The sequence below is a fragment of the Mesoplodon densirostris genome, chromosome 7, assembly GCF_025265405.1.
Source record: "Mesoplodon densirostris isolate mMesDen1 chromosome 7, mMesDen1 primary haplotype, whole genome shotgun sequence".
Lineage (NCBI taxonomy): Eukaryota > Metazoa > Chordata > Mammalia > Artiodactyla > Ziphiidae > Mesoplodon > Mesoplodon densirostris.
This window is the reverse complement of record NC_082667.1, coordinates 8,671,172-8,693,803: the sequence shown is the minus strand read 5'-3', so window position 1 is coordinate 8,693,803 and position 22,632 is coordinate 8,671,172. Positions and strand designations below refer to the sequence as shown.

Below are 22,632 nucleotides of genomic sequence, written 5' to 3'. Positions count from 1 at the left end.
GGCCGTTGCTTCCTGCCCCCAGTGCCAGCACGCCCTGGGGAGGGGCCAGGCCCGCCCTGCTCTGATAAGGCGCAAGGGCTGCCCTCTGAAGGAAGCTCCACGGAGAGAGAGGAGGAGGAAGCACGCAGTGGTCTGCAGGTGTGCGGGCTGCAGCCAGGAGTGGCTGACGCTCCGACCCCCAGCTCCAGCCCCAAGCCCTTGCAGGGAAGGTAAGCCAGCCGGTGGCTGAAGACCCAAGGACCCTTCTCTTCCTCGCCTCCGGCAGCCCCTCTGCCCAGCATGCCTCTCTCCATGTGGCAGTCTGGACTTTCCACTGCCCTAGAGAGGCTTCGGCTGGTTTGGGATGATGGAGCTGACCTTTGGGCCTGACTGGAACTCTTTTCTGACCTGGGCTCACAACCATTTCTAGGGCGGGCAGCTGCCAGTGTGGGCTTGGGCTGGGCCGTGGGCTGAGCAAGCTGACGGAGGTTGTGCTCAGCTCTGGCATCGAGCTGAGCTGGGTGATGTTGAGTGAGGCCCTTCTTATTCTTACCGGGCCTCGTCTTCCCGTCTGCAAGAAGGGAGAGGGCTGGGCAACATAGACTCTGAAGGTCCCTTCAGCCCAGTCATCTGTGATGGAGAAAGGGTCTGAGGTTCGCCTGCAACAACTCAGCTCCCAGCGTCTTGCTGCTGCCGTGGCATTCTGGCTTACGGGCTTGCTCTCTGGGCCCCCGCCTGTCCCGGGCACCACAGGCAGCCTACCAGGCCCCAGCTGCCCACCCTGCCTCCTTCCCTCCCTCTCCCCAGAGTTGCCGCAGCCATGGCGGGGATGAAGACAGCCACCGGGGACTACATCGACTCGTCCTGGGAGCTGCGGGTGTTTGTAGGAGAGGAGGACCCCGAGGCCGAGTCGGTCACCCTCCGGGTCACAGGGGAGTCACACATCGGTGGGGTGCTCCTGAAGATCGTGGAGGAGATCAGTGAGTGCCCACCGCCCCCATTGCCCACGGGGTCCCCTGGCACTTCCGGGCCAGCCCTGCTGCGTGGCCCTCGATAATGGAGTCACAGTGACTCAGGCACCAGCTTAATCATTTGGTTCCAAAAAAGACATTTCCCCAACTTAACTTCCCCTCCCTCCCCCTGTCTTTCCTCCCTTCCTCCCGCTCCAACGGGTTCCACTAAGACCCCGAGGAGCAGACCCGGCCACGGTCCTCCGTTCACCCACTTCTGGGGCAGGCGAGGCCTTGCCTGGGCTGAGGCAGAGATCCCATTCTGGGGGTCGAGAGGAGCCCAGAGGGGGCTCCTGCTGACTTGGGGACGGGCTCCCACACCCTCTCCCCGGGCAGGCGGAAGCCCTCAGCAGGCTGGTGACAGGCCCAGCCTGGGTGAGAAGGCCCTGCCCCCACAGGAAGTTACAGTACAGCCGCCTCTGGTATCAGCCCTGGAGGGGAGCAGGGCCACTGACGCAGGGGCTTCTCATCGCCTTTCCCTGCTGGGGGTGCGGGCTGCCCCTTCCTGGGAGGGCGGCGGGCCCGCTCTGATAGCCAGAGCCGGAAGGCAGGCCCGTGATAGTGCCAGCCAGCCTGGGTCCTGGGTCCCCCAGGGGTGGGGGTGAGTGGGTGGCCTGGGAGGGAGGTCAGTGGCTTGTGGACAGCACGGGGCCTCAGGGCAGCCGGGCCACAGGGCTGAGGTGGTGAGGGAAGCCTCCAGAAGGCAGGGCCCAAGGAGGTTGTGAAAGCAGAAGTGGAGAGTAGAGGGTCCCGCAGGAGACAGGGTGTCAGACAGAGACTCAGGCAGGCTTGGCCAAGCAGGGCGGAGAGGGTGAAGACCAGGTGCTCCAGGAGAAGAGCCGGTTGGCCCCAGGGCATGGCCCACAGCAAAGCGCGAGGCCTGAACAAGGGGCCAGCCGGACCCACTCCTCCAGCCGCTGTGGGGGCTCCCGGGGTCAAGCCCCTCCAGCTCCTGTCCCCAGCCCCAAGCATACCGTTGTGCCCACCCCCCAGCTCCCACTCACTCCTTAGCACATCAGAGGTCTACTGATGGCCGTGCTGGCTGGGCCAGCCCCTGATCTGGAGCGCAGCCGGGCAGGTGGGACCCACCCTTTAGCTGCCGGCACAGGGCTGAGTGTTGGCTGCCGCACAGGGGAGGCCAGCACAGGGGCTGCACTTAGCCCGGGACAGTGTGAATCCTGAGAGGGGGCCACAGCAGGGAGGAACAAGGCGACATGCTGGGGCGTGGGGGCGTGCGGTGCTAAATTGGAGCCTCTAGGCTGGGGAGGACTCCTGGAGTATGACAAGAAACAAGCCTGGGGTGAATGCCATAAGGCGTTTTGGACTCCATCCCGGAGGTGGAGGGCAGCTGCGCCGAAGGGTTTCCAGCGGGAGGCTCTCAGGCTAAGGCAGGCCCCTTGGGTCGGGTGAGGATGGACAGGAGGTGAGTTTGGAGGAGGGCTGGCATTGGTAAAATGTGGTGGCTACAAGTGAAAGGGAGGAAGCTCGGGCCTGGCAGGAGAGCCGTGGTCACCCAGCCCCCCGGGAGCTGATGAGGGGAGGGGGCGCCTCTGTCCAGTGTCAGGCAGAGCGAGGTGAAGTGGAGCACCTTGAGGGCTGGGACTAGGAGTCACTGCATTTATAGTCCCAGAGCCGGGCATATGGGCTGGTGAACAAAGGTTTCTGGAGTGATCGAAGCCAGTGGACGTGCCCCTTAGCCAGTGGCTTGTGGGTTTCTGGCCTGGGGCTCACAGCAGGAAGATGAAGCCGTAGACTAGATGAGACCCCGGGAAGAGGCCGTGGCTAAGGAGGGAGAGGAGGGTCCTCAGACTGAACCAACGGGGAAGCACGGGGGCAGGCCATCAGAGGGGGGCCAACGGGACAGAACCAGAGCAAAGGGTCAGGAGGAGGCGGGGAGTGGGCGCCACAAAACCAAGAACAGAGTGAAGGCACAGCGGGCGACTTCAGGGCAGGGGGAAGAGGGAGGGGGGTGGGGCGGAGCACGGGACCGCTCCCCAGGAAGGGCTTGGACGCTAGTGGGCTCTGCTCTTCCACTGTGCTCACCTGGCACCAGTTCAGGCTCCTGAAGGGAAGATGGAGAGGAGAGGAGAACACGTACCCTTCACCAGCCGCATGACCTCGAAGTGCTCGCATTTCTATCCGAAGGCCCACGCGCGGTGTTGATGCGGCCGCACGCCTGTGTCACAGACACGATGCCCTCGCCACGTGGCGGCAGGCACTGCTCAGTGTCCATTGCTGCTCACATCTCAGGAACTAGAAAACGGAGGCCCAGAGAGGTTCAGGTCTTGGCCAAGGTCACAGAGCTAGTAACCACTAGATATTTATGGAGTGCCTGCTGCTGCGTGCCCGGCACAACCCCAGGCCCTTCAGTTGCCTCTGGCTCCCAGGAATGCCAGAGAGAAGCCATGAAGCCAGGAACTGCAAGAGGACACAGGAGGTGCTGTACGGGGGAGCCCAGTGCACTGGAGTGTGTGAGATGGGAGCTCTAAGATTCTGGGTTGGGGGCTCCCCTGGGAAGTGACTCCCCTCGGTAGCAACTGAGCCCAGGGGACAAGCAGGGTTAGCCAGCAAAGAGCTGTTCTGCCATGACCTCAGTCCTAGCCCCCAAGCCAACCCCGCCTGGCCCGGCCCCTGGCCTGGGCAGCGGAGGGGCGGTCACCACCTCTGAATTCCAGGCTTGTGCTCAGCACTGGGGGCAGGGCCCTCCAAGGCTGACGTGGCCCCCCTTGCCTGTGGCCTCACAGAGCGGAAGCAGGACTGGTCAGACCATGCCATTTGGTGGGAACAGAAAAGACAATGGCTGCTGCAGACCCACTGGACCCTGGACAAATACGGGATCCTGGCGGACGCCCGCCTCTTCTTTGGGCCCCAGCACCGGCCTGTCATCCTGCGGCTGCCCAATCGCCGTGCCCTGCGCCTCCGAGCCAGCTTCTCGCAGCCCCTCTTCCAGGCTGTGGCTGCCATCTGCCGGCTCCTCAGTGAGTCCCCGGCTGGTCCCCACTCTGCCCCCTGCAAGGGTCCTGCCAGGGGGCACGTTCCCTCCCTTTCCAGGCCCAGCTGTTGTCACCTCGACCTTGCTGAGCTGTTCCCCATCCAGCTCGTGGGGCTGTGCCCTGCCCCGAACTGCCCATGGGTGGGGTGGGAGGTCACAGGGCAGGACCCCAGCCCCCGCTGAGACCCCTGCTCCTCTCAGGCATCCGGCGCCCTGAGGAGATGTCTCTGCTCCGGGCTCCTGAGAAGAAGGAGAAGAAGAAGAAGGAGAAGGAGCCAGAGGAGGAGGTGTATGACTTGACCAAGGTCGTCCTGGCCGGGGGTGAGTGCAGGCGGGGCAGCCCAGGGGCGGCCACAAGGGCAGGCCCCGGAGGCCTGGGGTCGGGGCCGGGCCTGGGTGACCGTGACCCGCACTCCAGGCGTGGCACCTGTGTCGTTCCGGGGGATGCCAGCCCACTTCTCAGACAGTGCCCAGACCGAGGCCTGTTACCACATGCTGAGCCGGCCGATCTCACCGCCAGACCCCCTGCTGCTGCAGCGCCTGCCCCGGCCCAGCTCCCTGCTGGACAAGACCCAGCTCCACAGCAGGTGCCTCGCCTGCCCAGTCTTCACCTGCCCTTGTGCCTGAGCCCCTGCTCCCAGAGCCCACACCCTCCCCTGTGTCCTGCTCGTCCCAAACCCACGCCTGTGCCCAGGCCTTTCAGCCCCTGCCCAGCCCACCCCGCTGCCCCCGGCTCAGCCCTGACCCGGCCTCTGCCTACGCTGCCGCCCAGGTGGCTGGACTCGTCGCGGTGTCTCATGCAGCAGGGTGTCAAGGCGGGGGACATGCTCTGGCTGCGCTTCAAGTACTATAGCTTCTTCGACCTGGATCCCAAGGTGGGTTGGGTCAGGGAGAAGGAGTGTCTGGATCAGTGGGACACAGGGACCTTGCATCGGGGGTCTGGGCTCTAGGAATGTTAGACACTTGTAGGGGTCTGTCCATCTGTCCATTTGTCCATCCACACCCGTTTATTAACTCCACCGATATGGTGCTGGGCCCCGGTTGATGGCAAGACCTGTTTCTCAAGGACCGTCAGGGAGATAATGACCACAGCTCAGTGTAGACGGTTGTAGGTGCCCCTGGGAAGGCTGCTCAGGTGGGAGGCACCGACACCTGCACTCAGGGAAGGCTTCCTGGAGGCGGTGGCACTGGGACCTGCAGGGACTAGGGGCAGATGAAAGACGAGGCTTTGCGGACAGGCACCTGTGTGCCTCTCTCCCTCCCTGCCTGCCGTCCCCACCGGCAACCAACAGACTCCATGAGTCCATCTGGAAAACCTCCAGGTTCTCCCTCTACCTGTGGCCCCACTTCTCTGCACCCCCTTCACTGCAAAATTGCTAAGCGCCATTGTCTCTAGAACCCTGGGGTCCAGCGTCTTTGTTCCCCGGAAGTCTTTCCTGTGGGTGCCCCTCGACTCCCTCTCTCTCCTCAGCCAACTCTATCCTAGAGTCTTCTATCCTGGAGTCCCTGTCCTGCTGAGGTGACCATGCCTTCCATGCCATCTGTCCCCTACTCACTTCCCGTCCACTTCTTCTTTTTTTTTTTGGCTGCGCCATGCGGCATACAAAATCAAACCTGCACCCGCTGCAGTGGAAGTGTGAAGTCTTAACCACTGGATGGCCAGGGAAGTTCGCCATCCACTTCTTACTTGGCCACTTGGGATCCCCACGCACACAGGGGTCTGCAGCTGCCCTGCCCGGTTTCCTCAGCCCTTCCTCCTGTCTCCACAGCCTCTGGGAGTTGTGGGCTCCAGGGCTCCATCCCCAGCCTCCTTCTCTCTACCCTTTCTCCCAGGAAGCTCCAGCCTCCTGGATTTAAGGATCATCTCTGTGCTCTTTATAGATTTACCACCTCCAGCCCAGACCTCTCTCCCCTGAGCTCTAGACTCTCATGTCCAACTGGCTGTCTCTGCTCTGGCACCTAACAGGCATCTCAGCTTCTGCCTGAAACAGAACTGTTTTTGTTTTTTTGAAAGTGGCCTTCCACTAGGATAAGCCTACTTGTTTTGGACATAGTAACCTTTTAAAGTTATTTATTTATTCATTTATTTATTTATTTGCTGCATTTGGTCTTCGTTTTTGCATGCAGGCTTTTCTCTAGTTGGGGCGAGTGGGGCTACTCTTCGTTGCGGTGTCCAGGCTTCTCATTGCAGTGGCTTCTCAAAGCACAGGTTCTAGGCGCGCGGGCTTCAGTAGTTGCAGCACACAGGCTCAGTAGTTGCGGTGCATGGGCTCAGTAGTTGTGACACGTTGGCTCAGTAGCTGTGGCACGCGGGCTCAGTAGTTGTGGCTCGACGGGCTCTAGAGCACAGGCTCAGTAGTTGTGGCGCACGGGCTTAGTTGCTCGGCGGCATGTGGGATCTTCCTGGACCAGGGATCGAAGCCGTGTCCCCCGCATTGGCAGGTGCATTCTTAACCACTGCGCCACCAGGGAAGTCCTGAAACAAAACTCTTGATTCCAAGTCTGCCCAGCACATCCTCCCACCGTGGAACATGGCAAAATCCCCGCACTTACGCTATTCTGGGTCTTTCCCTTTCCCTCTCATCTCATCCCTCATTGTGTCCTGTTGATCCTTCCTTGAACTAAACATCCCAAACCACGCGTTCCTCTCTGTCCCTTCATCTGTGCAGCGTCAGGCTCTCTCGTGTGGGCTGCTGCAGCCCCTCCTAATGGGCCTCTCTCCGCCTTTGGCCTCCCCAACCTCCACACAGCATCTGGAATGAACGTTTCCAGGTGCATTAGGTCCTGTCAATCCTGCTTACAAGGCTCCTGTGGGTGCCTGTGGCCCAGGACCATATGCTGGTCTGGCCCTGGCGCTGCCCTCTCCCTCCCACCCGTCCAGCCCCCCTTTCCTCTCCTTCCACATCCCTGCTCCTTCCTCTCCTCCAGGCTGTTGTGCCCTTTTCCCGCCTTCCCTGCTTTCTTTTGTTTGTTGGGTTTTTTTGCGGTACGCGGGCCTCTCACCGCTGTGGCCTCTCCCGTTGCGGAGCACAGGCTCCGGACGCGCAGGCTCAGCGGCCATGGCTCACGGGCCCAGCCGCTCCGCGGCACGTGGGATCCTCCCGGACCGGGGCACGAACCCATGTCCCCTGCATCGGCAGGCGGACTCTCAACCACTACACCACCTCAACCACTGTGCCACCAGGGAAGCCCTGTTTGTTGGTTTTTATTGAAGTATAGTTGATGAACAATATGATCTAAGCTACAGGTATACCGTAGAATGATTCACAATTTTTAAAGGTTATACTCCATTTATAGTTATCATAGAATATTGGCTATGTTCCCTGTGTTGTACAATATTCCCTGCCTTCTTTTTATTTTTTAAATTTTTTAATTATTATTTTTTTTTTTTGGCTGCACTGCGCGGCTTGCGGGATCCCCCACCAGGGATCAAACCTGGGTCCCTGGCAGTGAAAACACCGAGTCCTACACCACTGGACCTCCAGGGAATTCCCATCCCTGCCTTCTTTTGGACTGAGTAGTTTTCATGATTCCATTTATCTCCTTTATAAGAGTGTATTATCTATGCTGCTTTTTTTTTCTTTTTTTGGCAGTTGCTTTAGGGGTTATAATTACCATCCAGTGAAACACCGCTTCACTACAGTGTAAGAACCTTACAGTGGGATCCCCTCTTCCCCTCCCAGCCTCTGTGCTCTTGTTATCACACACTCCCCTTCTACATGCGTGAAAGCCCACGATACATTGTCATCCTTGTTGCTGTTATTCTTTTTTTTTTTTTTTTGCGGTACGCGGGCCTCTCACTACTGTGGCCTCTCCCATTGCAGAGCACAGGCTCCAGAAGCGCAGGCTCAGCGGCCATGGCTCACGGGCCCAGCCGCTCCGCGGCGTGTAGGATCTTCCCTGACCGGGGCACGAACCCGTGTCCCCTGCATCGGCAGGCGGACTCTCAACCACTGTGCCACCATGGAAGCCCTTGCCTTTGGTTTTGAAAGATATTATTTGTTGTAGAGTTCTTGGTTGACATTTTTTTTCCTTAAAAATTCTGCCTCAGTCTTGTGGCTTGTCTCTCTTTGTTTAAATGTATGAAACGCACGTTTTTTTCTGACTGCTTTTATGATTTTCTCTTTATCACTGGTTTTAAACAATCTGATGATCACGTGCCTTGGTTCACTTCAGGTTTCTCATGCTGGGGTCCATTAAGCCTCCTCAATCTGAGTTTATAGTTTTCATCAACTTTGGAAAAATTTTGGCCTTTATTTTTTCAGATATATTCTCTGCTCCTCCCTATTTTATGGGATTCTGGTCACATGACTATTAGACTGCTTAAAATCATCCCACAGCTCACTGATGCTCTGTTCAGTTTTTTTTTTTTTTCCCAGTCTTATTTTTCTGTGTTTCATTTTGGATAGTTCTAACGTTCTATCCTCAAGTTTACTAATCTTTTCTTCTCCCGTATCTAATATGTCATTAATACCCTGCCTAGAAGTTCAATTTTGACATCTTTTTAATATTTTCCATCTCTCCTTAACATGCTCATGCTTTTCTCTACCTTCTTGAACATACAGGATATATTTAAAATATTTTTTTTTAGTGTTTTTGTCTACTAATTCTATTATCTGTGTCATTTCTGGATTTACTTTCATTGACTATTTATCTCCTAATTATGAATTGTATTTTTCTGCTTGTTCTCATGCCTGGACATTTTTGGAAAATTTTTATTTGATGCCAGACACTACAAATCTTATGTTCTTGGGTCCTGGATTTTTTTTTTTTTTTTTTTTTTGGTAGTGCTTTAAATATCTTTAAACCTTGTTTGGGGATGAAGTTAAGACACTTGGAAACAGTTTGCTCCTTCTAAGGTTTGCTTTGAACATGAACTAATCATTATAATTTATAATAATTAAATAATAATTAATTAGATCAGAAAAAAGCATCTTTTAATCTAGGACTAATTTACCCCATTATTGTGGCAAGAGCCTTCTGAGTTTTTTTTTTTTTTTTTTTTTTTTTGCCACACGGCTTATGGGATCTTAGTTCCCTGACCAGGGATTGAACCTCGGCCCTTGGCAGTGGTCACCACTGGGCCACCAGGGAATTCATGTGTTCTGAGTATTCTGATGTTATATATATGATGAGGCTTCTCTAATCTGTGTTGGGACTATGAACTATTCCCACCTCATGTGAGCTCTGGTAAGTGTTCCACCTGCTCCTTTTAGTGTTTCTTTCTAGCCTTGAGTTATTTCCTTATACACATGTGCTGATCAATACCCAGCTAATGACTAAAGAGGAGCCCTATGCTGATTTCCATCCAGAGTTTTCTCTCTGTGCAGCTCTCTCCTCTGCAACACTCTGTCCCTTGAATTCTAGCTGTCTTGGACTCCCCAGATTCTCAACTGCACCTGCTCACCTCAGGGAATATGCTGGGCTCCGTTTGGGGTCCTCCTCTTGGCTACAGCAGGCACACTTGCTCCAGGCAGCAAGCTGGGGCAACCTCACCATTCACTTGTTTCCCTTCTCTCAGGGATCCCTGTTCTGTGTGGTTTGTTGTCCAGTATCTAAAATCCGTTTGGTCTTTGTCATTTTCTTTGTTTTAATTAAATTTTAGGGAATTCCCTGGAGGTCCAGTGGTTAGGGCTCTGTGCTCTCACTGCTGAGGGCCCAGGATCAATCCCTGGTTGGTGAACTAAGATCCCACAAGCTATGCGGCCAAAAGAAAAAAAAAGCTTAAATTTTATTTTTAATCAAAGTAACATATGGTGGCTTAAAGAGTTGAATAGTCCTAATAGTAATAACAAGAATTAAAAAAAAAAAAAACAGTTTCTTGCCCCACCTCTCTTTATCCCAGATTTCTGATCCCTAGAGACTATAGGTTTTGACTCTGTAGCTTTTTATTCTAGTGTTTACATCTATATGACAAGCTTATATATGTCTATTCCCTTGACTTTTTCATTTCATGCATAATCTATTCACTTTGTATGAAAGGTGAAGATTTATCTGTCTTATATCCTCCCTCCTTCCCCCACAACACACGCATCTCTTTGCATCTTTCCAGCTGACCTGTGTTGTAGCTTTTGGTTAAAACAACATGAGTGTGGCTGTAAATAGTAACACATATAAATAACGTTCTTAGCTAAGCCACAGAGTAACTATACTTCCTTTCTTGGTTTATTTCTTTTCTATTAATTGTCTGTCTGTGTACAATTAGAAGAGAGACCCCAAAAGGCTATCTGTATACTCTCTGTGAGTCTGTGGCTTGCCATGGGGCATCTTCAGAGTGATGAGGTGGGATGTTCCATAACCAAGCCCCTCCAACATTGCAACCTAAGGACAATGCCCCTTTCAAAATGATCGATCACCTTAGGATATCAGTCAGTGTTATTTCCTGGTCAGGACCATGGATGGTAGTATCTAGACCCACTGCTTAACTGTTGTCCTTGAACTTCCCTTCACTATTTCCTGGGAAGTCCTATATTGGATTTCTTGATTCCTGGATCTCTTGTGTTCCTTTTTCTTGACTGACTCCCTCATCTTGATGGAGCATATATTTCAATAGCTTCCCCTAAAATGGTGAAATAATAATAGCTTCCCTTAAGTGGTTTGAAATCCTGCGTGTTTGAGAAGGTCGCTGTTCTACGCTCACTTGCATGAGAGTTGGGCTAGGTACAGAATTCTAGGTTTGAAACATTTTCCTGCCAAATTTTGAAGCCGCCTTCCCATTGTCCTCTAGTTTCCAGTGTTGCTGTTGGGGAGTTCAATGCCATTTTTTATTTTCAATCCTTCCATGTGTGACCCTTTTAATTTTTCTTGAAAGGGGAGGGGAGGCCCCAGAAGCTTTTAAGAATCTTCTTGGGAGTTGCCTGGTGGTCTAGTGGTTAGGATTCAGCACTTTCACTGCCGTGGCCTGGGTTCAATCCCTGGTACGGGAACTGAGATCCTGCGAGCCATGCAACGTGACCAAACAAAAACAAAAGCAAAAACACAAAAGAATCTTCTCCTTATCACTTGGTGTTTAAAAATCTCTCAATAGTATGTCCTCGTATGAATCTTTCTTCATTGATTGTCCTGCACACTTGCTGAGCCCTTTCAAATCAGGGTCCTCCAGTTCTAGAAGAATGTTCTATACAATCTCTAATAATTTACTTCCCTCTATTTTTCTGCTTTTTTTTTTTCCTGGAACTTAGTAGATGTTAGACCTCCTAGATTAATTTTTAAAAGAAAAAAATTAGACATTTATATTTTCCTTCTTTTTTTTACGCTTGTTGTCTTTTTGTTCTACTTTCTGGAAAGTTCCTTGACTTATCTTCCAAATGAGCTATTGAATTTTTAATTTCTGCAACTGTCTTTTTAAATTGTAAGAGCTCTTATTTTCTGACTGTTCCTTTCTGAAGTGTTTTTTGCTTTGTTTTTTAGTGTAACATACATTTAGAAATATTCATAAATGTAAACCAACGGAACTTTACCAGCCTTTAGAAGCCAAGCAGTATTTCCCACAGGGGGAACCATTAATGTTACTGCTAACACCATAGATTAGTTTTGCCTGTATTTGAAATTTACATAAATGAAATCACGCAGTCTATACTCTGTTGTGTCTGGCTTTTTTCACTCAGCATTATGCTTGTATAAGTCATCCATGTTCATATAGTGGTAGCATATTTCTCACTGGTGTGTAATATTCCATGCTGTCAATGTACCACAACTAATTTTCCATTCTACTGTTGATGAACATCATGCAATTTTCAGTTTGGGCTATTATGAATAGAGATACTGTGAACATTCCAGCATATGTTTTTCGTGAACATATGTACACGTTTCTATAAGGTATATACCCAGAGGTGGAATTGCTGGGTTGTGGGGCAGGCATTGGTTTATGTGTAGTAGATAACTACACACTCATACACCCCACCAGCAGTGTATGAGTTTCAGTTGTTCCACAACTTCACCAGCAGGTATTTCCTACCTTTTCCATTTTAGCCATTCTGGTAGGTGTATAATAGTATCTCACATGGTATTTTGTTTGTTTCTTCAAGCAGCTTTACTGAGATATAACTTACATACCATAAAAATTGCCCACTGTAAGCAGTTTATTTTTAGTAAAGTTATATAATTGTGCAACCACAATCCAGTTTTAGAACACTTCCATCACCCCAGAAAGTTCTCTAGTGCCCATTTGCAGTCATTCCTCATCCCACACCCAATCCCAGGCAACCAATGTTGTGCTTTTTTTTTTTTTTTTTGCGGTATGTGGGCCTCTCACTATTGTGGCCTCTCCCATTGTGGAGCACAGGCTCCGGACGCGCAGGCTCAGTGACCATGGCTCACAGGCCCAGCTGCTCCACGGCATGTGGGATCTTCCCAGACCGGGGCACGAACCCGTGTCTCCTGCATCGGCAGGCGGACTCTCAACCACTGTGCCACCAGGGAAGCCCAATGTTGTGCTTTTTAAAAAAAATTTATTTGTTTGTTTTTATTTTTGCTGCATTGGGTCTTCGTTGCTGTGTGAAGGCTTTCTCTAGTTTCAGTGAGTGGGGGCTACTCTTTGTTGCGGTGCGCTTGCGCTAGGTGCCCGGGCTTCAGTAGTTTTGGCACACAGGCTCAGTAATTGTGGCTTGCGGGCTCTACAGCATGCAGGCTTCAGTAGTTGTGGCATGTGGGCTCAGTAGTTGTGGCTCACAGGCTCTAGAGTGCAGGCTCAGTAGTTGTGGCACACGGGCTTAGTTGCTCCGCGGCATGTGAGATCTTCCCGGACCAGGGCTCGAACCCGTGTCCCCTGCATTGGCAGGTGGATTCTTAAACACTGCGCCACCAGGGAAGCCCTGATGTACTTTTTTTTTTTTTTTTTTTGTATGCAGGCCTCCCACTGTTGTGGCCTCTCCCGTTGCGGAGCACAGGCTCTGGACACGCAGGCTCAGCGGCCATGGCTCACGGGCCCAGCCGCTCCGCGGCATGTGGGATCTTCCCGGACCGGGGCATGAACCCGCGTCCCCTGCATCGGCAGGCGGACTCCCAACCACTGCGCCACCAGGGAAGCCCCTTGATGTACTTTTTATGTGGCTTTAATTTACATTTCCCCGATGACTAATCAAGTTGACAACTTTTTCATATGGCTATTAGCCATTTGGATATCCTCTTTTGTGAAGTTTCTTTCCAAAAGTTTTGCCAGTTTTTATATTGAGTTGCTTGTCTTTTTCATAGTGCTTTGTAGGAGTTCTTTATATATTCTGTACATGAGTACTTTGACAGATAAATATATTGTGAATATATTTTCCCACTCTGTGCTTTGCCTTTTCATTCTCTTAGTGGTTTATTTTGCTAAGCAGAAGCTCCTAATTTTAATATAATCTGAGTCGTATTTTTTCTTTTATGATTAATATTTTTTGCACCCTGTTTAAGAAATCTTTTATTCTAAGATCACACAGATATAGGCCTATTTTTCTCCAAAGACTTTATTGTTTTAACTTTGATATTTAGATCTTTGACCCAAATGGAATTGATATTTGTATGTAGTGTGAGGTAGGGATACAAAAACTTTTTTAATTTTTAAATTAAAAAAATTTTTACCATATGGGTATCCAATTGACCCAGGTCCATTTACTGAAAAAAGCATCCTTTCCCCAGTGATGGCAAGATCACCTTTGTCTTAAGTCAGGTGAACATACATGTGTGGGTCTCTCTCTGTCTCTCTTTGATTACATTGATCAATTTGTCTCTCTTTGTGAATGCCATGCTGTCTTAATTACTATAACTTTATAATCACGTTCCTTTTATTTATTTATATTTTATTTTTATAAAAAACTTATTGGGCTTCCCTGGTGGTGCAGTGGTTGAGAGTCCGTCTGCCGATGCAGGGGACATGGGTTCGTGCCCCAGTCCGGGAAGATCCCACATGCCACGGAGCGGCTGGGCCCGTGAGCCATGGCCGCTGAGCCTGAGCGTCTGGAGCCTGTGCTCCGCAACGGAGAGGCCACAACAGTGAGAGGCCCGCGTACCGCAAAAAAACAAAAACAAAAACACCTTATTTATTTATTTATTTTTGGCTGCATTGAGTCCTATTATTTTTTTTTAATTTTAAAATATTTATTTATTTTTGGCTGCGTTGAGTTTGTCACTTCACGTGGGCTTTCTCTAGTTGTGCGGAGCGGGGGCTACTCTTCGTGTGGTGCACGGGCTTCTCATTGCGGTGGCTTCTCTTGTTGCAGAGCACAGGCTCTAGGCACATGTGCTTCAGTAGTTGTGGCTCACGGGCTCTAGAGCATAGGCTTGGTCGTTGTGGCACACGGGCTGAGTTGCTATCTTCCAGGACCAGGGTTTGAACCTGTGTCCCCTGCATTGGCAGGCAGATTTTTAACCACTGTGCCACTAGGGAAGCCCTGCATTGGGTCTTTGTTGCTGTGTGTGGCCTTTCTAAAGTTGAGGCGAGCAGGGGCTACTCTTCGTTGTGGTGCGTGGGTTTCTCGTTGCGGAGGCTTCTCTTGTTGCAGAGCACAGGCTCTAGGCACATGTGCTTCAGTAGTTGTGGCTCACGGGCTCTAGAGCGTAGGCTTGGTTGTTGTGGCACACGGGCTGAGTTGCTATCTTCCAGGACCAGGGCTTGAACCTGTGTCCCCTGCATTGGCAGGCGATTCTTAACCACTGCAGGGTAGCCCCACCTTCCTTTTAAAAATAGCATCCTGTTCTTGTTTTATGAGTGCAGTATTATGTCTCTGTAAGGATTCTGACTGGTGTTTGAAGTTTTTTCTGCTCCCTACATTGTCTTTATTTCCTCCAAGCTCTTTTTTTCCCATCTGACTATAGTTCATGGGTCTCTCTTGTTCATTCCAGCAGCTTTCCTAAAATGTGGGTAATCCCTGCCTGTCTTTTCATATTTAGAAGTAAGCCTCTGAGAAGCCAGTTGGAAACCCTAAGTGGATGAATAGGGCTTGGCATTTTAGGCCTCCTGGGGAAGATGGGGCAGGAATGCCACTTTCTGTGGGGGTTTTCTCTTTGGCTTCTCAGCAGTGAATGCTCTCATCTCCTGACTGGGGAATAGAAGGCTCATTGCCAATGTCTTTGGTGACAAGTGGGGAAGGGCTGGGGATGTCTCACCTTTCAAAATGCCAACTTTCCCTTAATTCAGCTGTTTTCAGCACAATGCACCCCACACCCAGATGTACCAAATGCAGGGGTACCTCTGGCTCAGCATCTCGAGAGTAAATCTCTGGTTTCTACCTGGTGCCAGCTGGCTGTCACTTGGCTGCAGGGAGTGGGGAGGGAAGTGCTCTTATTTTTTTTGCGGTATGCGGGCCTCTCACTGTTGTGGCCTCTCCCGCTGCGGAGCACAGGCTCCGGACGTGCAGGCTCAGTGGCCATGGCTCACGGGCCCAGCCGCTCGGCAGCATGTGGGATCTTCCCGGACCGGGGCACGAACCCGCGTCCCCTGCATCGGCAGGCGGACTCCCAACCACTGCGCCACCAGGGAAGCCCGGGAAGTGCTCTTTTTATAGACTTTCTGTGGTCCTCATTTCAGCCTACCCTCGCCTCCCCGAGGATCCCAGACCTGAGCCTGTCCGCCATGTGAACTGGATGCCTTTGTTCAGATCTTAGTTTTTTTGCTGTTTGCTTTCTGATCTTTTAATTTTTTTTTTAACATCTTTATTGGAGTATAATTGCTTTACAATATTGTGTTAGTTGCTGCTGTATAACAAAGTGAATCAGCTATATGTATACATATATCCCCATATCCCGTCCCTCTTGCGTCTCCCTCCCACCCTCCCTATCTCACCCTTCTAGGTGGTCACAAAACTCATTAGTGCGTTTGCCACAGAACAAGAGAGGGAAAAGTGTATGAGATCCCAGCTCTCCTTCCCTGCAACTCAGTTCCTGTCCATGTTTTTGCTTGTTCATCTTCCAAAATTTTGTTGGTATCTCTCACCAGCTGTAGTTGTCTCCCGTCTCTCTTCTTTGTCCTTTTGGGTTTATCCTTTTTATGCCTTTGCTATCAATTTTGGTGGGTTTCAGAGGGAGCGTGGGCTTGGTCTTCTGTGGGTAACTGGGATCCCCCTTTGAGTTCCTTCTCTCTGGAATGTTCTTCCTACCACTCTTCCCTTCAGAGGCTTGTCCATCCTCAGGTCTCAGCGCAGCATGTCACCTCCACAGGGAAGCCTTCCGGAATGCTTCCTCCTGTGGAGTAGCCCCCCTGCCGCACCCCAGTTCCATTTTCTCTCATCACCATCAAACTTGTGGGCTTCCTGCCTGAGCATACAAGTGAGATGCCCTTTGGAAGCTACTTCCTTTATCGCTTTGGCTGTACTCTTGAATCACTTCACTTATTTACTGACTGGTTTACTCAGCCCCCGTTGTCCAGTCAGCAGCATGCAGGGCACACAGTAGACAAATACTCAATACCTGCACAAAGAGGTTTAGAGGGAAGGGGCTGTCGCTTTCCTGGGCAGATGGGGCTGGCAGGCTGGGCGGCTGGCGGGCTGGGATTGGGGTTGCGGAGCCACTAAATGAGATTGCACAGCACAGAGGGCAAGGCTGAGGCCTGGGGCTCACAGGAGCTGGCTGCAGGGGGTGCTCAGGGCAGTTAGCACCCGGCCAACCCAGCCTCCCCTCCCACCACTCCAGACAGACCCGGTGAGGCTGACCCAGCTGTACGAGCAGGCTCGGTGGGACCTGCTGCTGGAGGAGATTGACTGCACTGAGGAGGAGATGATGGTGTTTGCAGCCCTACAGGTGCCGGGCAGGCCTGGGTACCCCGGGTGGCTAGGTGCGCGCCAGGCCCAGGGCAGGGAGGGTGTGCCGGTGGGGGCCCACCTCCAGGGAAGCCCAGCTGAGGGCACAGGTGGGCTAACGGGCTGCCCGCTCGGCCGTCCCTGGTCACGTGCTTCTCCCAGTACCACATCAACAAGCTGTCCCAAAGTGGGGAGGCGGACGAACCGCCTGGCACAGACCCGGGGCTGGATGACCTGGATGCAGCCCTGAGCAACCTGGAGGTGAAGCTGGAGGGGTCGGCGCCCACGGACGTGCTGGTGAGGAGGGGCCCCAGTCAGGGGTTGGGGTCAGGGTCAAGTGCAGGGACCAGCCCCCCCCTGACTCCTCTCCTCCCCAGGACAGCCTCACCACCATCCCAGAACTCAAGGACCATCTCCGGATCTTCCGGTGAGTCTAGGCCCAGAATTGGCAGCCCTGCTGGAGGGGCCCAGTGTGGAGAGAGGACAGGAGGGAGGGAGGGGGCCTGTCACGAACCTCCCACCTCACCCTCAGGCCCCGGAAGCTGACCCTGAAGGGGTACCGCCAGCACTGGGTAGTGTTCAAGGAGACCACACTGTCCTACTACAAGAGCCAGGACGAGGCCCCCGGGGACCCCATTCAGCAGCTCAACCTCAAGGGTGAGTGAGGGCGGATTGACTGGGAGAGGGACAAGGGCTGTGTGCTGGCCAGGTGAATGCTCTCACTTGTCTCCTCCTGGGGGCGGGGAAGGTGCCCTCTGACCTGTGGCCACTGTGCAGGACTGGCCTTCACCCGGGGCCTCTCAACAGCGCTCCCTCCCCCGGCCTAGCCCACCCCTTCTTCCTCCAGGCTGTGAAGTGGTCCCTGATGTCAACGTCTCAGGCCAGAAGTTTTGCATTAAACTCCTGGTGCCCTCCCCTGAGGGCATGAGTGAGATCTACCTGCGGTGCCAGGATGTGAGTGAGGGCTGGGCAGGGGCCAGGGCTGAGCCAGGCCAAGGGCAGGGGCCTGAGCTAGAGCCTCGCCAGCCCCTCACCTCCCTCTCCCCCCCTCCCACCCCAGGAGCAGCAGTATGCCCGCTGGATGGCCGGCTGCCGACTGGCCTCCAAGGGCCGCACCATGGCGGACAGCAGCTACTCCAGCGAGGTGCAGGCCATCCTGGCTTTCCTCAGCCTGCAGCGGACGGGCAGCGGGGGCTCGGGCAACCACCCCCAGGGCCCTGATGCCTCCGCGGAGGGCCTCAACCCCTACGGGCTTGTCGCTCCCCGCTTCCAGCGAAAGTTCAAGGCCAAGCAGGTGCCAGAGGGAGTAGGTGGCGGGAACGGCCAGAGGGTTTACCTGGCCACCCTTGCCCCTGGATGTCCACAGAGCCTTCCTCTGGAAATGCACACGCTCACTCGCTCCTTCTCCCACCTGGGTCCCTGAGACTGAGTGTGCTGGTCCCCACCCTCTAGGGGGGGTCACGGTCCAGCTGCCCACGTCCACCTCAGGGCCCGGCTCAGCTCACATTTGCTGAATGGTGAGAGGGTGCACTCGGGTGGACCCACACCGGGCACTGGCCCTGCCCCAGGCTCAGCATCCTGTCTTCCTGATGGGGACAGGCAGGGTGTCTCAGGGACCTTGGCAGCCCCTCACCAGCGTTGTCCCACAGCTCACTCCACGGATCCTGGAAGCCCACCAGAATGTGGCCCAGCTCTCCCTGTCTGAGGCCCAGCTGCGCTTCATTCAAGCCTGGCAGTCCCTGCCTGACTTTGGCATCTCCTACGTCGTGGTCAGGTATGAGTACCACCCCAGTCCATTCTGCTAAGCACCATCTCTGAAGATGGTGAAGCCATCTGAAGCCTTCCTTCCCGTCCTCTGCGGGGAGACCTTACAGAGGGCAGCCTGCGTGCACCCCCCTCCGTCCTGCAAACACAAGAGAGGGATCAGGCGGGGAGAGCAGGAGATCCCGCACCCGTCCCAGCTCTGCCATAGACCATTTCCTCTCTGGGCCTTGGGCAGCTGATCTGTAGGACAGGGTTGGGTGGCTGCTGTGACAGGAAGTGCCCCCTGTGACTGCCCATTTTCCAAGCCTGCAAAGATAGGAGCAAATGGATGATGACGCTACAAAGAGAAAGTTGCTACCGAAAAGCATGGACTATTTGCTCGATGCTGCTAAATGCTCTCACTGTGATCTTATTAATTAACCCCCATTTTCCAGATGAGGAACTTGAGATCCAGAGAACCTAAGTGATTTACTTGCCAGCTTGCTGCTGAGCTCCTCACCTGGCTGTCTGGGAGGGCTCCGGGGCCATGCAGGGTGGGGCCCCGGCTCACACTCTCCCCTTGGGCACCAGGTTCAAGGGCAGCAGAAAGGACGAGATTCTGGGCATCGCCAACAACCGACTGATCCGCATCGACTTGGCCGTGGGCGACGTGGTCAAGACCTGGCGCTTCAGCAACATGCGCCAGTGGAACGTCAACTGGGACATCCGGCAGGTGGGCCCGGAGTGAGGGTGGGGGAGGGACACGGGGCTGGGCCAGACGCAACCAGGGCGGGTCTGCTCCCTCATCACACCCCCTACCAGCCCTCAGACTGCCCACCTCACAGGTAGCCATTGAGTTTGACGAGCACATCAACGTGGCTTTCAGCTGCGTATCTGCCAGCTGCCGCATCGTGCACGAGTACATTGGGGGCTACATTTTCCTGTCAACGCGGGAGCGGGCCCGCGGGGAGGAGCTGGACGAGGACCTCTTCCTGCAGCTCACAGGAGGCCACGAGGCCTTCTGAAGCCTGTCTTACTGCCTCCGCCCCACTCACCACCTTCCATGACCACTCCAAAGCCCACACCCATGGGGATTCACTGCCCACACCCTCTCCAGACGTGCACTGACCGAGCTGGGCACATTCACCCACTGTCACTGGCCTTGTGTAGACCAGGGACCTGGCTGGGCCAGACTCTGCCATCCCCCAGGCTAGGGAGAGTGGGCTCTAGTTTGTATAGCACCTGCCCTTCCCTTGTTTGAGTGACCAAGACCAACACCCCTGACCTAGCTGTAGTCCCTGAGCACATGAGGAAGACTGGCTACAGCTACAGGACGAAGACTCATAGGTTCAAACTGGAGTTTCTCTTTTGTTATCTTTTTACATTAAAAAAATAAATATTTTATCGTTGGGTCATCCTTCTTCCTCTGGAGCTGTGCTTGGGGTCACTCAGACACTCCGTCTCTTCATTACCAGCCAAGGAGAGGGGCTTTCCTGAGAGAGAAAAGAGTTGGTTAGAGAAGGGAGAACTAAGTCTGGGGTTGGGAGCTGGGAAAGAGGTGAGAGCAGAGGGCACAGGCTTCAGGCACAAAGAATAGGGGTGGGGTGGTGGTTCTTACGGGTAGGGCGTAGCTGCAGGGCCTCCTTGAAATACTTGGGAGGCAGGATGCCATCAGCGTTCCCTGGAGTCAGGATCACCCCATTAGCAGAGCGGAAGAAGGAGATTCCATCTGCAGACAGAGCCAGAGATGTGACTCATGCCCTCTCTGAAGGCCTGGGGCAATACCTGCTGTGTCCAGACTCACCTGCCAGGGCCAGGGGCCCGTTGATGAACACGGCCACTTCGCAATTTGGCCGCATGCCTGAGTAGACAATTGGAGCTGGGGTCTGGGGCGTCTGGATTGTAGTTATCAGACCTGGGTGGGCTGGGGTCCTGAGTTTATTGTGGTGCGGGTGGGGGGTTGCTCCTGCATGCAGGGCATGGGCTGCCCCTGGACAAGAGGCTATGACTCTTGGAGGAGGACTTGGGAGGACAGAATGGGTGGGAGTAGCTGGGGGGGGCACTGACCACTGATGACACCAGGGTCCCCAGGCAGTCCAGCGGCCAGATGGATGTGCGTCCTCCCCCGGCAGGATAGGCCCTTGAGCAGGATGGATGGCCAGTGCTGCCAGAATGTGCCATGGACGAGCACCAGGGGCAGGGCCTGCGGGGCCTCCAGGGGAATCAGCTCCAACTCAGGTACCTGGGATGGATGGGGAATGGGCAGCAGTGAGACCCCCTCACAGACAGGGGTCTCACATGGCTCTCCCACTTGTCTGCTTAGCTCCCACCTTCAGGGAGTGACCCTGATTGGCCCGGATGAGAGGGCCGGCGCCGGGGTCCCCTGGCCGCAGGGTGAACCGCTGCTTCCCATTGGTGTCCACCACGCGCTGCACATCCTCAGCTGAGAAGCTGCAGAACTGGGGCAGCTGCAGGAGGGTGTCCAGGGGCACAAAACCATCTGTGGGCAGGTAGAGTGGTCAGGAGCTGAACTTGCTCTGGCCTGGGCCAGAGTTAAGAGGGGAAGCCACAGGCAACAAGAACAGAGCCTCTGTGACCTTTAGAAAGTCTCCCCTGGGACTTCCCTGGTGGCACAGTGGTTAAGAACCCGCCTGCCAATGCAGGGGACTTGGGTTCGAGCCCTGGTCCGGGAAGATCCCACATGCCGCGGAGCAACTAAGCCCGTGCGCCACAACTACTGAGCCTGTGCTCTAGAGCCCGCGAGCCACAACTACTGAGCCCGCATGCCTAGAGCCCGTGCTCCGCAACAAGAGAAGCCACCACAATGAGAAGCCCGTGCACCGCAACAAAGAGTAGCCCCCACTCGCCGCAACTGAAGCCCGCGCGTATCAACGAAGACCCAAGGCAGCCAAAACATTTTAAATTAATTTAAAAAAAAAGAAAGTCTCCCCTTTCTGAGCCTCAGTTTCTCAACTTATATGGGAATAGGATCTGCCTCATGGAGGGTCACAAAGATCAAGTGACCCTTTTGAGCACAGTACCCAGCCCAGAGTGGACACTCAATAAACATCAGTTGCCCCAACACCCCCACAGTGCCCAGTCTTGAGATAAGTGTTTATTGGGCCACTGGGCTGGAGGTATCACCAGGCCTGGCCCAGATAGAGGCTCCTCTCCCAGTCTGCCCCGGACATGATACTGGGCTCTGGGCCTCGGTCTTCCCTATACATGGAAGGGATGTACCTTCTGTGCTGTTCTCATAGGACTGCAGTGGGAACCATGAGGGAAGGCAGTCAGAGCCAGGCTCACACTGCTCCCTGGGCTCCAACCACTCCTGGGCCCAGCCTCTAAGATGCTCACTTACCAGCCCCCATGGGAAGCCCCAGCTTCAGGGCCCCGTGGCGCAGGGCATAGGACAGAGCCTTGGACAGTTGTACATCTCGGTCCTGAAAGAGCCCAGAGGTGGCCGTTAGTCCCCGTGGTGACCCTGCCCTGCTGCTCACCCTGAACTCAGTGATCTGCTGTAGGAGACCGGAGGGAGAGGAGTCCCTGTGCTCCCTGGGAACAGCACAATCCATCTGCCCCACTCCCACCTCACCAGCATTTCCCGGCGAGCAGGACTCAGAGTCCCCCTCCCCTGCCCTCCCACATTGGGAGCAGGGGTGAGGGTGGAGGGGGCGCACCTGTTCCCGGGGTCTGTGAGCCCTTCTACCCTTGGGTCCTGCTGCTTCCTGCCTCCTTCCTCTAGAGGCGTTCATGGCCAAGACCTGTGGGGAACAGTGAAATGTGGAGACTGTTAAGGACCTTCCCATGTCCCCACGATGCCCAGAAAGTCACAAAGCCTCAGGATGTGAGAGCTGGGAGCTGGGATATTCAGATTTCTAAATTCACTTCCCACCCTTAACTCCCTGGTGCAGATAGGAAAACTGAGGCCCAGAGAGACTTGCCCAAGGTGACACTCTGTCAGCCACAGGGCCCAGGGAAGTCGAGCCCCTGCGACCCAGTCTCCTGGTCTGCCCCGCAAAGCGGGCCTGGGGAGGCGGGGCCGGCAACCAGGCTAACGGGGCAGAAATGTCTGGGCCGGCCAGAGAGACAGAGCCGGGCCAGACGGGAAGGCTCACCAACGTCGGGGGCCGGGCAGCTGACCCGGACGGGCCCGTCAGCTGACCCCGACGGGCCCAGAGCGCCAGGACCGGCCAAT

At 54.1% G+C, this 22,632-nt stretch overlaps 2 protein-coding genes across 3 annotated transcripts; one reads left to right on the top strand and one right to left on the bottom strand.

Annotated features, from left to right (window-relative positions):
• Positions 1–799: 799 nt before the first annotated feature.
• Positions 800–19,459, top strand: FERMT3 (FERM domain containing kindlin 3). Its single transcript, XM_060104243.1, has 14 exons — positions 800–959; positions 3,734–3,967; positions 4,183–4,302; positions 4,400–4,568; positions 4,754–4,856; positions 16,585–16,692; positions 16,854–16,988; positions 17,069–17,118; positions 17,224–17,348; positions 17,539–17,645; positions 17,752–17,985; positions 18,341–18,465; positions 19,026–19,167; positions 19,280–19,459. Exons 1-14 carry the CDS (start codon positions 800–802, stop codon positions 19,457–19,459), a joined length of 1,992 nt encoding a protein of 663 aa, XP_059960226.1.
• A 328-nt stretch (positions 19,460–19,787) lies between these two features.
• Positions 19,788–22,600, bottom strand: TRPT1 (tRNA phosphotransferase 1). 2 transcript variants are annotated; one of them, XM_060104322.1, is made up of 8 exons: positions 22,553–22,600; positions 22,115–22,198; positions 21,796–21,877; positions 20,765–20,934; positions 20,502–20,676; positions 20,239–20,295; positions 20,053–20,163; positions 19,788–19,927 (listed from the first exon to the last, which is right to left on the bottom strand). In XM_060104322.1, the coding sequence occupies exons 2-8, from the start codon at positions 22,187–22,189 to the stop codon at positions 19,836–19,838; spliced, it is 762 nt and encodes a 253-aa protein (XP_059960305.1). In that variant the 5' UTR covers positions 22,190–22,198; positions 22,553–22,600; the 3' UTR covers positions 19,788–19,835. The 2 variants fall into 2 exon arrangements, with proteins under 2 accessions (XP_059960305.1, XP_059960306.1); XM_060104323.1 differs by lacking the exon at positions 22,553–22,600 and adding an exon at positions 22,379–22,543.
• Between the last annotated feature and the right edge of the window lie 32 nt (positions 22,601–22,632).